The sequence below is a fragment of the Nuphar pumila genome, chromosome 6 (assembly GCF_984573655.1).
Source record: "Nuphar pumila chromosome 6, dmNupPumi1.hap1.1, whole genome shotgun sequence".
NCBI classification, from domain to species: Eukaryota; Viridiplantae; Streptophyta; class Magnoliopsida; order Nymphaeales; family Nymphaeaceae; genus Nuphar; species Nuphar pumila.
This window is the reverse complement of record NC_143254.1, coordinates 131,856,967-131,872,383: the sequence shown is the minus strand read 5'-3', so window position 1 is coordinate 131,872,383 and position 15,417 is coordinate 131,856,967. Positions and strand designations below refer to the sequence as shown.

Below are 15,417 nucleotides of genomic sequence, written 5' to 3'. Positions count from 1 at the left end.
ATTTTATCTGTATTTTGTGTCTATTTTTGGCTTATGTGTTTTTTGTCTTGTTTGTCGGTTTCAACGGTTGTTGAACCTGTCGTAATGTTGATATCTTTGATTCGGCTCATACGCCCCATCCCTAAATTCGAAGATGGATTTTAAACCTTTTTCGAATTTCAAATAAAACACACACACAGAGAGAGAGAGAGAGAGAGAGAGAGAGAAGCACAAAACGATTTCAGTATTACTTGTTCTTACAAGTACTTCAACAACAAATGGGACACAGAAGCAATCCATTCTCGTTACACTCGGGGCATCTCAACGCCATCTTCCTCTTATTCATCACAAGCTTCCTGCTCCCGTTGCACTCGAAGCAGGGCACGAACCGGACCCCACCGCACCCATCGCACACCTCACCGACCTTCGCCAAGGGCAATCCTTCCACCATCCGCACCAGCCTCCCCTCCTCGTGCATCCTCACCACCTCCTCCACCCCTCCTACGTGCACCCCCTTGATGAACACCCTGGGCACGCCCGCCCCCTCCCCTCTCCCCACCAAACCCCTCAGCTCCTCCCTGTAGCCGTAGTGCATCGACACGTCTCTCTCGCTCACCATCACCCCCAACCCCTCAAGCACCGCCCGCACCCTGTTGCACTCCTCGAACGTCTTCCTGATCCCTCCCAACGTCGTCGAGTAGAACACCACCGCGTTCTGGCCTCCTGGAGGGCACGCCTTCGGATTTGGATTTCCCAAGTGATTCACACAGAGAGAAAGTGCTTCCCCTACTGTTGATTTCTCACCAACAATCGCCGTCTCCGACGGAGAGAGCTTGAGGGTGTCGTTCTCTAGACCCTCCATGAGCTCCCAAGCGTTGATGATCTCGGGTTGATCCACGGCTCGGTGGATGATGAACCTTGGCACCGTGGGTGCCGATGTGAGCGGGCTGGGTGCCCTGGACAGGCCGAGACCGAACCTTTTCGAGCCTTTCTCGGTCGGCTTGACGTAAGGTGAGTCCATGGTTAGGAGGCCGTACGTGGTGGATGTGAGGGAGACGATGTGACTGATGCCTGGTCCTCCATGGATGGTCGAGTCGTCATCGCCTTCGAGCTCGTCGGTGATGAGCCTAGACACCGCGCAACCCATCTGACAAAAAGCTACCTAGAGGAAGAGGAAGGGAGAGGAATTGAGTGCGTGGGTTATATTTTTTTGAAGAGTCTACAGATAGGGGTGGTGCTCTTTTGAATTGAAACTGCTCTTTTTCGTTTTTTGTAATTTGAATTGGGCGCAACATTTGATGAAGTGAATGGACAATGCGTAGAGCTGTAGGGAGGAGCGTTTCAGGGCTCTCTGCACATTTATGTCTATCTGAAAGGGAACGCGTTGGCTCCACCGCTGTCGTAGATTAGTACACGTGTGCGGCGAGATGCCGTTCAACTTGCCTTTTTCTTTTTTTGTGTGGAGAAACCACCGCTACGGTTTGTATTTTCAGTTCAAATAATCAAAGGGATTGTATTTTCAGTTCAAACGTATAAGATTCGATTAGATACAGGTCAGGCGTCTAACAGGGTTGGTAAACGAACCGAGCAGCTCATGACTCGGCTTGGTTCAACTCATTTGTGACCGGTTTAGTACTGTTAGCGCGCCGAGCCACGAGCAGCTCCTTTAGCTTAAAGGAATTGAGCCTCAACACAAAGGGAGGGTGATGTGTGTTCTCCCCAAAACACAAATTCGCATGTTCCAGTGTGTACGAAAGAATATCTTGAGACCCATGATAATTCATATGTCAATGTTGTCCACGATGACTTTATAATAAAATAACATATAAAAAAAGGTAGATATGTTTTTGACAGAAATGTCTTATGATAAGATAGATATGTGTTGGATGAAAATGTCCTCTCGGTCCTCATAAATAGATTTGCACGTTTCGCTTTTGTTTTTAGCTTGTGTTACTACACAAGGTTGCCTTCTCGTTCCTACGTGATGAGTTGTGGAGCCTGATTCAAAGTTTTTTTCCTTTAGGAAGGGGGGTCTGAGGGCTCCCCTCGGCGCAGATCCAACGGAGGGCAGCGTCCCTCAAAAAAAAATTTTTTTGGCTTATGTTTGAGACTCAATTTCTTATAGATCAAACCCAACTTATTTAAGTTTAGGGTCTTTTTCTCTCTCTCTCTCTCTATATATATATATATATATATATATTTTTTCAAGTATAATATATAAAAATGTATATACTATGTATAAATAACATGAAAAGTTTTTACACGAGTCGACAAGCAGGCGTCCGGCTAGTCTCATTCAAGGACGAGCTGAGCTCGAGCTCGACTCTGCTAAACACAAACACAATATGAGTCACGAGCTCAATCCATTAGTAAACGAGACGAGCCCTAACACACCCTATTCGGTTCGTTCGGCTCTTTTACAAGCCCTAATCACATTGACTATGGACATAACCTAACCTAAATGCGTGTGTGTGCATCACGAAAAGTGTATTGTTTTTTGCAAGAGTGCTTCGATGGGCGTCTCCAGGCCCACATTGACAACACAAACACTGTAAACATGCATTTTCATGAAAAACCCTCAACAGGCGTGCCATTTTACACGCTGGAGGTGGGTTTTCTGCATAAACGGTTCCCGTAGAGGAGAGTCCGATTCAATTTCCACAGCAGTGGAATCCACCAAAAGAGGTGGCATCGTGCAAACGCCCCCATAAGTGTCAGCAGCGGAAAACTCCATGAATACTCTCCCGCTGTCCATTGGACATAGTTTCTCATTTGGCTTAAGCTTAGCATAAAGGACATACACAATGAATATGGAACTATCAACCTCCTCCTACTTGATAGCCTTAATCCAAGTGTGCAAAGCTCTTGTGACTCATCAATGGGGCTTCTGCTTGTTTGGTATGTGCTGTTAGTGCACGTCACCATGTGTTGGGACGTTGCAAGTTCAAAACCCTATGGTATGTTGTCTATTTGGTGGGAGAGTGTCAATCCCAATCTTGCCTATCGAAAAAAAAAATATGCTTTGTGACTGACATGGAATGATAAGTCTGTCAGCAGGTTGGGTACCCGACCCATTAGGATAAACCTTAACCCGCTCAAATAACAAATTACCGGGTTAGGGTTTGGTCCGGTTATGAAAATGAAATCACAGACCTTGACTGCATAATTTCAAAAAAATTATATATATATACTCAAATCCGGTCAGGTAACCGGCAAAAATCATGACCCAAACCTGGCCTGCATAATCCACAGGTTGGGTTCAAGTTGACCCGAATATTATTCAAGTAAGTATTTTTCATTACCACACCCAAGAATTTGTGCTCGGGTCGGGTTGAGTACCCGGTGCAAACCCGACCCACCCTTGTACCAAAAAGACAAAATGCTAGGTATATAAATTGGATTGATTTGGATAGGGATTAGGTCAGGTTTAGTCACGCCCACTTTTATATTGAGCCTGGATTTTGAATGGAAAATGGTACCTATAGGAATGAGGGTTTCAAAATCATGTTAATATCATTTTTTGTATGAAGGTGAAAAGGAAAATCTTTTGAACATTTGATTACGAAGTTATGATTGTAACTTCTAATTTTACCAACTGGGGCTCCGCTTGTCTGGTAGGAGCAGCTACTGCACGTAACCTTGCGTTGGGACGTTGCAAGTTCAAATACAATGGTATCGTTGTATAACTTGTAGGAGTTTGACTAACCTCAGCTTGCCTTTCAAAAAAAAAAATTACCTAAGTTAATATATAGTAATAAAGGTTGGCCTTCGTTTTGCAGATACTAAGATAACATAAGCCCATATCAACAAATTCAGGAACATAAGGCTCATTTTTAAAAATTAAGAGCAAAAGTTTGGCCCTAAGGGGTTGTTTGATCCCCTGTGCGATTTCAGATGAAAATCGTGCTGAGAACGTGGGGATGTACCAAATTTTAGTCGCGTGGATGCGCAAAACGTGTCTGCCGCATCTTTATTTTATTGTAACTTTTACTCCGCCCCCTGTTAGGGTTACAACGAGGATGCGGGAGACGTTATTTAAAAAGAAAAACTGGGGTAGAGGGGTCCCTCGACTTTCTCATTCTCCTCTCTCTCTTGCAGCCCGGCGGCATCGGGCCGGTGCCGATAGTGAGGTTAGCGTTGAGTCTTCTTTCTTCTCATTTTCTTTATTAGATTCTTTATTTCTCTGCTTTCTCCTTTCTCTCCTCTTCTTCATTTCTCTTCTCTCCCCCCTCCTTTATTCTTTGTTTTTCGTTCTTCTTTTTTACCTTTGGTTTTCATTCTTCCTTCTTCTTCCAAGGGCAATGATTGGTTTTTTTTTTTATTAATAAGATTTTTTTCTTTGATGTATTGATTAAGGTTTTTTTTTTCCCTTTGATTAGGACTTTGAATCAAATTTCTTAAATTAGTGATTTTTGTAGTTCATTTGAATAGGGTTTTTTATTTGATTTTCTATGATTAGGGTTTTGAATCAAATTTTTTAAATTAGTGCTTTTTATATATTTTTTTATTCAGGTTTTCTTTGATTTGATTAGAGTTTTTTTTATTTTAAATTATTAAGATTTTGAATCAAATTTTTTAAATTAGTGCTTTTTATATATTTTTTTATTCGGGTTTTCTTTGATTTGATTAGAGTTTTTTTTTATTTAAAATTATTAAGATTTTGAATCAAATTTTTTTAATTAAGGCTTTTTATAGTTAATTTGATTATGGTTGTTTTTTTGTTTTTTATTAGGCTTTGAATTAGGACTTTTTTATTTAATTTTATGATTTATTTTTCTTATAGTTTAGGGTTTTTTTATTTATTTTCTTGCATTTTAAGGTTTTATGATTTAATAAGGTTTGATAATTTAATTTTTATAGTTAATTTACTTTTAAGGTTTGATAGTTTTATGATAAACTTTCATAATTAGATGTAACATGCCATTGATTAAAGTATTTATTTATAAAAAAATATCAATTCTTATTTTTTCTCAAATTACTCAAATTTAAAATATTTGTTTAGTTTTTAGAGCCAATCCGAGATTCTTATCTAGGGATAAAATTCATAATAAACATGATAAAACATTCACATATTCCGACAGAATACGATCCAAAACGAAATTATCCCACCCATTATCCATGTGTGTTCATGTTGTCTGCACACGTACCGCAAAACAAATGTTGGACACAAGGAGCACAACTTATCATACAATTGAAACAAACGTTGACCTCAGTACAATTATAGAACATGTGTTCTGTCTCTTATGTTTGTTGGCTCTATCCAATCTTGGATGAAGCATCAAACAAACCCTAAAGATACTGTTTGGATGACTCTAATAACCAGGTTTTCAAACTATATGAGCTGTTTAGGTGCCACAAAGCCAAACTAACTTTTCTTCAAAAGAAAACCCCACATCATCACCTTTTTTTTTTCATTTACCCAACTTGGATTATGATGGTGGGGTCGCTGTTCTGTCACTACCATCACCCACTACGCCTCCGCTTGTTATTGACACCAGTGTTATCAGTACCGATGCATAGCAACCGATACACGTTGTTTCGGCGGAAAACCGATATGCTTGATACACCTGAATTGGTTATTTTTTAATAAATGTAAAAAATAAAATTTTAGTATTATTTTAAAATTATTTGATAAGTTTTAACACGTCACATTGATATGTAATAATTTATTATTATTTTTGAGCTGATACAAAACGATTCACTTGAATATCGGTATCGGGAGGCCACGGATACAGCTGAATCGGTGTCCAAACGATTCATGGCCGATACCGATACACACCAAACCACTGTCCGACCACGTTTTGGCTGGACGGTGGTTGAAAACTTGTTGGGTAGTACTGTTCGGCATGGACGGTACCGTCCCGCATGGATGATATCATCCTGATCGTTGGTAAAAGTTTTTCCTTTTCTTTTCTTTTTTTTAATTCCATGGCTGTCCGGCCTTTCTTTCTGTCAGTCACTGATTGAAAAATGGCCGTCCAACTTTTATTTTATCTTATTTTTATTTTAAGTCATCTAACCATTTTTCCGCCACCCACTGGCCAGAAAACGATCAGGAAGGTCTGCGTTATTTTTCCTTTATATAGTTTGTAATGACCAAAAACCTAAAAACCAGTTTTCTTGGTCACTCAAACAGGCTAAAAAGTTAGTTTTCTCAAGCCAGGTTGTGTCTCCTACCGTCCAAACCACCCTTAAATGTAATTTTTTTAAAATATATAATAATAAAAGGTTTAACGCTAGTTACAATATTTTTATATAAAAAGTGGCACGCTTAAAGAATAAAGCCGCTTAGCAATCATATTTTGTAGTCAACAATATAATAAATCTCGCTAAAAGGTGGCATGCGTATTAATTATTGCCACTTTGTGATAGGAGCATGGAATTTCGGCTCTCATTTTTTATTGATCCTCCACAAGCGTAAACTGTGGAGGTCATTATTGCATGAATTGGTTTTTTTGAGGAATGTTGACCCAGTATTCTATTTAACTGCATGCACCCATGTGACAAGAGCTGATGACCTGTGAGCTGGAGTGAAATTTAAAAATTAGGTCAGATCTTGAGGTTAAAAGATTAGTTGTGCACAAATACTTCTGCATTGAGCACCTGATCACCCTCCATCTTTGGGACACTCAATCTTTGGGGCAGGGCCTGTTAAGTGTGGGGTCAAAGAGCTGATGGACTGCTATCGGGTGCTTAATTCACAATTTTTGTACAATCATATTTCACCTGATCCTCGATCATGAGCACCCACTAGTACCGATCTAGATTGATCTCAGCTTCACCATTTGTTTTAGTTTTAGTTAGGAATACAATCGGTGGTATCCAGTGGCGGAGCCAGGGGTGGGTATGGGTGGGCGATTGCCCACCCTAGAATTAGAAACCGAGTCAGAAAAAAAATTTGAACACATGTCGAGCATGTGTCGAGGGTGCTCCCTTAAGTCGGACCGGGATCGAATCTGAGCCAGACCTGCCCGGGCCAGACCCGAGCTCTCGATCATTTGAGAGCCTACGTCTTTAAAAGACGCAGGCCGAAAGGGGCGAGGGGTAAAACCCTCGCCACTTTCCCTCTCTCCTTTGCTTCACCCCTCTGTTCCCCATCTGTTACCGGCGACAACATTCACCGGCGCTCCTCCCCGTGCTCTGCAGCCACCGACGACTGCGCCACCAGCCTCCCTTTGGTGAACCCACGGTGCCCCCCTTCGAGTTTCTCCCTCTTTGCTACAAGCTCCGGCGATGCAAGCCGTCGGTGTCAGACCTTCCTCCTCCTTTGTCATCTTCCTTTCATCGGCGACCATCGCCAACCGCCTGCCGTCATAGGTAACCTCCCCACCCCCCTCTCTCTTGCTTTTCTAGTCGATTGAAGCCCCTGCCTGTCGCTCCGTTTTCTGGCAAGGCACGGCCTGCCGACAGGGGGCTTCGCTCCCCCGTGCCTTGTGTTGTTTTCCGGTGGGGGGCGAAGCCTCCCCTGCCCTCTTCCTGGTTCCCGACAGGGGGTGACCCCTCGCCTCTTCTGTTGTTTCCTGGCAGGGGGCGCCCCCTACCTCTGCTGGTGTTTCCGGCAGGGGGCTTCACCCCCTTGCCTCTGTGAGCCCTTCACAACAAGGGGCTTTGCCCCCTATCCCTCGATTGTCGGCAGGGGCTCTGCTTTCCCTGCCTCCTCTGATTGCCGGTAGGGGGCTTCGCCCCCCTACCGTGTTCTTGTTGCCGACAAGGGTGGAGCCCCTGCCTTTCTCCTTTCTAGGGGGGGGGGGGGGCTATTCTGTTGTAGCAGGCTCGACAGGGAGTCCCTTCTCCCTCCCCTGCCTTCCTTGTCCTAGCAAGTAGGGAGCCCTTGCTCCCTGCCTCTGCTGCTCTTTGCCATGCAGGGGTGAGGCCCCTGCCTTTCTCCTTTCCAGCGGGGGGGGGGGGGCTATTCTGTTGTAGCAGGCTCGACAAGGAGTCCCTTCTCCCTCCCCTGCCTTCCTTGTCCTAGCAAGTAGGGAGCCCTTGCTCCCTGCCTCTGCTGCTCTTTGCCATGCAGGGGTGAGGCCCCTGGCACCCTTGCAGGCAGGGTGCGATGTCTCTGCCTTTGTCTCTGCAGCTTGCAGGCAGGGAGCCTCTGCTGCCTGCAAACAGGGAACTGAGCCTCTTTGTATGATCATATATGATGATGGGTTAAGGCTCAACTTATGCTTATGCGTTTATTCTTTTAATGGCATATTACTAGCATTTTAAGCATAGTGACATATTACTAGCCTCATAAAAGATTGTCATTTTCATTTTGCTCGATCCTTTTTTGCAATGAGATTTGACTCATAAAATATTGTCTTATTTTTTTTCGTTGCATAAGAATGAATAAGTTTATAATGAATAGGGCAATCTTTGATAAATCTTCTGTAACTCGAGAAGGAGAACCAAGTCAGAAAATAAGTAAAACAGAAATTGATGAATCAGAGTTACCTGCAGACCCTGCACTTCATCCTTCTATTTTTAGTTATCATCCTAATATCCAAGATAATGATCATAGAGCATATATGATCTGAGGTCCTTTTCAACCTCGAGATTGTATGTTTCAACTAAACCACAAAAAACGAAGGTTCATTCCAATTTGGTATGATGAGTATAAGGATTGGTTGGAGTATAGTACAAGTAAGCATAAAGCATATTGTTTGCAGTATTATCTTTTCAGGCCAAAAAGCACAAAGAAGATTAGTGTAGAGACATTCGTATATGAAGGATTTGATAACTGGAAAGACAATAAGAGGTTTGATAAACATGTTGGAAGCTCTAGCAGTTTTCATAATTCAGCACGAATGAAGTGTCAAAATTTGATGCAACGAAAATAACATATTGATGCTATACTTTATAAACAAAGTGTTCGACAGAAAGATGAATATAGACTTCACCTTTGGGCAACTGTTAATGTAATCAGATACTTGTTAAGTCAAAGATTGACATTTCGAGGGCATGATGAAGCTGAAGAATCTCTTAATAGAAGAAATTTTATTGAGTTGTTGAAGATATTTGCAAAGATCAATGATGACATAAATAAAGTTGTATTGAAAAGTGTTCCAGAAAATAACAAATTGATATCTCCTGATATACAAAAGTATATTGTCAAGGTTGCTTCTATACAAACCACAAATGCTATTATCATGGAACTTGGAGATACTTTTTTTTCTATTTTACTTGATGATTCTCGTGATGTATCAACTAAAGAACAAATGACTATTGTTTTACGGTTTGTTAATAAAAAAGGTCGAGTGGTTGAGCGATTTTTTACTCTTGTGCATGTTCTTAAAACAAGTTCTATGTCACTCAAACAAGCAGTTGAAGAAGTATTTTGTAAGAATAAATTAAGCATATCAAGTTTTAGTGGACATGGTTATGATAGAGCAAGTAATATGATAGGGGAGTTTAATGGATTGAAAAGTCTTATATTATATGAAAATGCATCTGCATATTATATTCATTATTTTGCACATCAACTGGCATTAGTTGGTGTTGCTAAAAAAAATTCATTGCTTGATGTGTTTTTCAATATATTAGGCAGGTTGTCAACTTTTTTCTACACTTCATGCAAGAGATCTGAGCTTATTCAAGAAGTAGAATTTATGTGAATTGCTGAAGCACTTGCATTGGGTGAACTTGAAGTAGGATGATGATTAAATCAAGAAATAAGTTTTAAACGACCTGGTGATACTCGGTGGGGTTCTCATTACGATGCTTTGGTTAATTTACTCAGTATGTATTCTTCTGTTATTCAAATGTTAGATTTCATTGCAGAAGATACATATTCAGGAAAAAGTTTAGACGCAATTATTTTATATCATCAGTTGCAAGATTTTGAATTTATTTTTTGCTTACATTTGATGTGTAAAGTTTTGGGAATAACTGATGACCTTTCACAAGCACTTCAGCGAAAAGATCATGACATTGTGAATACTATGAGTTTAGTCACTACATCAAAACAATGTCTTCAAGGTCTGAGAGACAATGGAAGAGACTCTCTCATAAACAAAGTGTCCATATTTTGTAAGAGATTTGATATTCTGATTCCTGATCTAGGGGACTCATATACACCTTAAGGACGACCAAGACGTAAGGTTGAAAAGATCACCACATTGCATCATTATCGTATTGATGTGTTTTATGCTATTATTGATTTGCAACTTCAAGAGTTGAATGAGCGTTTCACTGAAGCAAATACAAAGCTCCTCCTTTCAATGGCATGCTTGAGTCCAAAGAATTCTTTTTCTGCTTTTGATAAAGATAAGTTGATTCATCTTGCTAAGGACTTTTCTAGAGTAAACATAATTAGACTTGAAAATCAATTGGATATATATATTGTAGAAATGCGAAACAGTGATTAGTTTTCAAGTTTAAAATCTTTAGCATAGCTAGCAGAGATGATGGTAGCAACTCAAAAGCACATTGTATTTTCTCATGTGTATATATTGATTATAAGTTGACATTAACTTTGCCAGTTGCAACAACAAGTGTTGAAAGAGCATTTTCAGCTATTGAATAATATCAAAAGTCGTTCACGTAATAGAATGGGAGATGAATGGATCAATGATGCTTTGGTTACTTACATAGAGAAGGAGACATTTGATACCATCAGTGATGATTCAATTATGAATTATTTTCAAAATATGAAAAATAGAAGATGCCAATTGTAAAATTTTCATGAATTTAGTTGTTTGTATTTCTTAAGTGAACAATCTTTATTTTAGTTTAAAAGTACAATTTAAGGTTTTATCTTATTATGTTCATAAATTTAGTTGTTTCTGTTTATAATAATTATTATTTTAATTCAAAGGCTTATTTAAGTTTTATCTCTCCACGAATGACTGTTCCTCCAGTGAAAAATTTCTGGCTCTGCCACTAGTGGTATCTAGGATGGAGGTTTTGCAATTTTTGACTGCTTAGGATTTGATTCTTATCCAAATCTGTTCGATATAAAAATGAAGAGAGATTCACACACACAACACTCATTTACATGGTTCGGCCGACAGATGTCTACATCCACGTGGAGCTTGCTCTTGATAGTTTATCATTTACTTTATAGAGAGGAGAATACAACAAATATATAATGTATTTTCATGTGTGCAGAAAGGCAAGAGAACAAATGAGTTAGGAATCAATCCTTACCACTTAAAACAAATGATAAGGATAGACCTTATCATGGAGGGGATCAACATTTCTTTTGGAATAGATCCTCTTTTCATGGATCGTATCCCTTTACAATCTTTTACACTCTCCCTCAAGTTGGTGAACTAAAATCAATTAGCCCCAACTTGTCACATATTTCTTTGAATTTATCTTTGACAAGAGCTTTAGTGAATATGTCTGCCAATTGATCATCACTTATGACAAATGATGTTGATGTAACTTTGCTTTGAACCTTTTCTCTTACTACATGACAGTCTACCTTGATATATTTGGTCCTTTCATGAAGTACTGGATTTGCCCCAATATGTTTGGCTGCTTGGTTATCACACCTTATTTTCATTAGCTCTGTAACTCTAATCCCCATATCTTAAAGAAGTTGTTTCACCCAAACTAACTCACAAGTGGTCGATGCCATAACTATGTATTCTGCCTTGGCACTTGAACGAGCTACCACACTTTGTTTTTTACTTATTTACATAATGAGGTTTTTTCCAATCATAGTACAATAAGCCGTAGTAGATCTTCCATCACTTGCATCTCCGGCCCAATCAACATCACTATATCCAACAATACTGAGGTCGTTATGTTGACCCATGAGAATTCCTTTATCGGGAGTAGCTTTGAGATACCTCAGTACTTTGTGAGCCACTTCCAAGTGTGAGGTTTGAGAAGAATGCATATACTGACTAATAACATTGACGGCATATGTTATGTCTGGCTGTGTGACAGTCAAATAAATAAGTTTGCCTATCAACCTTTGAAAACTTGAAACATCATTAATGAGCTCTTCATCGTCTTTTTTAATTTGAGATTAACCTCAATAGGAGTCTCAGATGGCTTACATCCCAACATACTAGTTTCTTTTAAGAGATCTAAAGTATACTTCCATTGACATATGAAAATCCCATTTTCGGAGTGGGCAACCTCAATTCCCAAAAAATATCTTAATTTTTTTAAATCTTTAATTTCAAAATTTTTATATAGATACTCATGTGAAAGACCCATAATGATTTTCTTTGTTGGTTCATATTGCCGACCCCAAGTGTTTTGGGATGAAGGCGTAGTTGTTGTTGTTGTTGTATACTCTTTGAGATCGACGATCAAAGACTCATCATCACCTGTGAGGATTATGTCATCGACATAAATCAAGGCAATAGTAGTCTTGTTGTGTCATTTTGTAACAAACATTGAGTGATCTACTTTACTTTTAACAAAGCCAAAAGAAATAAGAGCTTCACTAAGTTTAGCGAACCATGCCCGAGGAGATTGTTTTAGTCCATACAAGGACTTTTTGAGTTTACAAACCAAATTTTTACCTGAGTACTGAAGACCCTGAAGAATTTTCATATATACTTCTTCTAGGAGATCGTCATGGAGAAAGGCATTTTTGATATCAAGTTGATATGTTTTCCACCTTTTATTTGCAGCGATGGAGAGTAAAATTCGTATAGAACTCATCTTTGTCATGGAAACAAAATTCTCAGTATGGTCGATGCTCTCAATCTGAGTGTAACCTTTAGCAACTAGTCTAATTTTGTACCTTTTAATTGAACCATCACTATTATACTTAATCCTGTAAATCCATCTACACCCTACAAGTTTTTTCTTGGAAGGTAAAGGCACAGTGTCCCATGTATCATTTTTCTCAAGGGATTTTAATTCTTCCTTCATTGTATATTTCTAATTTTTGTCTTTTTCAGCCTCTGGATAATTTTGTGGTTCACTTTGTGAATATATTTTGCAAAGGAAGGCAAAATGGCTATTTGAAATTTTTGAAAAATTAATACAACTGTCAATAGAATGAGTGTTAGGACTTCTTGCAAGATATGTATAAAAATCCTTTAGATGCACAGGAGCTCGTGTAACTCTAGATGATCTATGAGGTTGATAAGCAATTTGGTCATTATCAACATTGGTACTGCTTTCAAGAAATTTACCTTCATCAACATTTTTTGGATTGTTTATTTCAAGACTATCAACTATAGGTAGAACAATATTATCTCTCAACACATGCTCCCCTTGAATCTCATCCCTTATTTCATTTTCTTGAGCTTGAAAATAGGTTTTATTTTTGAAAAATTCTATATCTCTGGACGTGTAGAGTTTTTTATTTTTTGGATCATAATATTTGAAACCTTTCTTAACAGTGGAATATCCCCAAAAAATGCATTTGACAACCCATTTGTCTAATTTACTTCGATGGCCTTCTTGGATATGAACATAACACTTGCAATCGAATACTCTAAAATGAGTTAAGAACATTTCTATTCCCCAAATCAACTTCATGGGAGTTTGATTTGGATTGATAATATATGCAACAGTGAAAATGACATCATTCTAAAAATATTTTGGCATATTGCTTTGAAACACGGGGACATGTGCAACATTAAGTAGTTGCCGATTTTTTCTTTTGACAATTCCATTCTGTTGTAGCGTGCCTGAGCATGTATTTTACAGTAAAATACCTTCTTGAGCCATATATTCTCTGAAGGCCTCATTAACATACTCCCCACCATTATCAGACCTCAATTTTTTTTACTTTGACATTGAATTGAGTATGAACCATGGTACAAAAATTCTTGAAAGCATTTAAAAGTTCACTCTTATTTTTCAGAAAATAAATCCATGTAGCACAAGAATAGTCATTAATAAAGGCAGTAAAATATCTTAATCCTAAATAAGAAGAGTTTGGGGCTGGTCCCGAGACATTTGAGTGAACAAGTTTAAATGCCTTATTGCACTGATTTTTAGAGGTACCAAAAGGGCCACTTGTTTGTTTTTCATATTGGCAAGCATCACATGAGCTACTATTAATAGGAAATGACAAGAAAATAGTTTTTAAAACTTTATCAGATGGATGACCAAATCTCTGATGCCATAACCTGTGAGAATTACCTATTTTCTACACATTAAAGACCATGGGGTTACTTTTAAGGATATATAACTCATTCTGCTCTTGACCTCTACCAATCACCCTCTTGCTCTTTATGTCCTAAAACACAACTTGATCAGCTGAGAAAATCATCAAACAATTACAAGACTTCCTTGAACAATTATTTTACTGATAGAGATCAAGTTAGCTGCAAAATCGGATAACAATAAAACTTCTTCCTTAGTTTTTTCTTCAATAAATGAGGCATGACCTATTCCTTGAACTGACACAAGAGTATCATTAGCAATGCGAACATGACTTTTAGAAACATAATGAATATCATTGATCAACTTATCATGACCAGTCATATGATCAATAGCTCCTGAATCAAGTATCCATTTATTTGAACAAGAAATAACATTATAAGCTATAGAAGTACCTGAAGTTTCTTCTTTGCTAGCTTGTTGGTGGGTATTAGATGATACAGTGAAATTCAAATGAGTGAGTTGCTGAAGCAGTTTGACAAGATCATCCATATTGGTAACTAGTCAACCTTTATTCTTTTCACTGTTTTTGCTTTTAGCCGGTTTTTTATAAATTTCTCAGCATCGATTCCTAGTGTGATCAGTTTTTTTGCAGTAGTTGCACTTAAACTTTGGTCTGTTCCTATTCTGATCACTGTTAATTTCGGACTTAAAACCAACAAGATTAGCAATAGTTAACGCAACTTTATCATGAGTTTCCTCCTTAGTTTTTTGTTAGGTTCCCATAATAGTCTTACGAGTTTCTTCCCTTTGAATTATAGAGCAAATGGTTATTAGTGAAAGGGGAGTAGTAGTCATCAAAAATTGACTTCGTATGCTCTCATATTCTTGACTCAATTTAGCAAGAATTTTAAAAACTTTATATTCTTCTTCTCTTTGTTTCAACACATTAACATCATTAGTGATAGGAGGATAATGGCTGAGTTCATCCCACATACCTCTTAAGGTATTTAAATAGCTATGAAAGGGTGTATCACCCTTTTGAAGTTGGACAATTTGTTGTTGAAGTTGATAAATTCTAGCAACATTATTTTGTTGCCCATAAAGTTCTTTTAAGGCATTCCATAAATCCATAGCGGTTTCAATAAATAAATAACCTTCTGCGATGTTGGCTTCCATGAAATTCAGAAGCCACACCATCGCTAGATGGTCTGAAGATTGTCAGTCATCATAGGTAGCGTCAGATGTATTAGGTTTGCGAGTTTTACCTATAATATGTCCCAGCTTTTCTTTGCCACTCAGAAATAGTGTAGCCGCCTTAGACCAAAGTAGATAGTTATTTTCGTTGAGTAAAGTTGAGGTGATCTTCAGACTGGGATTTTGTTATTGAACCAGCATTTTTTCTGAGTTGGATGAGATGCTGGTTGA

The 15,417-nt window shown here is 38.6% G+C and overlaps 1 protein-coding gene across 1 annotated transcript; it reads right to left on the bottom strand.

Moving 5' to 3' along the window:
• Positions 1 to 247: 247 nt before the first annotated feature.
• Positions 248 to 1,126, bottom strand: LOC149836275 (uncharacterized protein At5g39865-like). The gene has a single exon (XM_090009741.1). The coding sequence runs from the start codon at positions 1,124 to 1,126 to the stop codon at positions 248 to 250; it is 879 nt and encodes a 292-aa protein (XP_089865867.1).
• Between the last annotated feature and the right edge of the window lie 14,291 nt (positions 1,127 to 15,417).

Excerpts from the sequence above, each read along its gene's own strand:
- LOC149836275 (XM_090009741.1), bottom strand. The coding sequence starts at position 1,126 with ATGGGTTGCGCGGTGTCTAGGCTCATCACCGACGAGCTCGAAGGCGAT.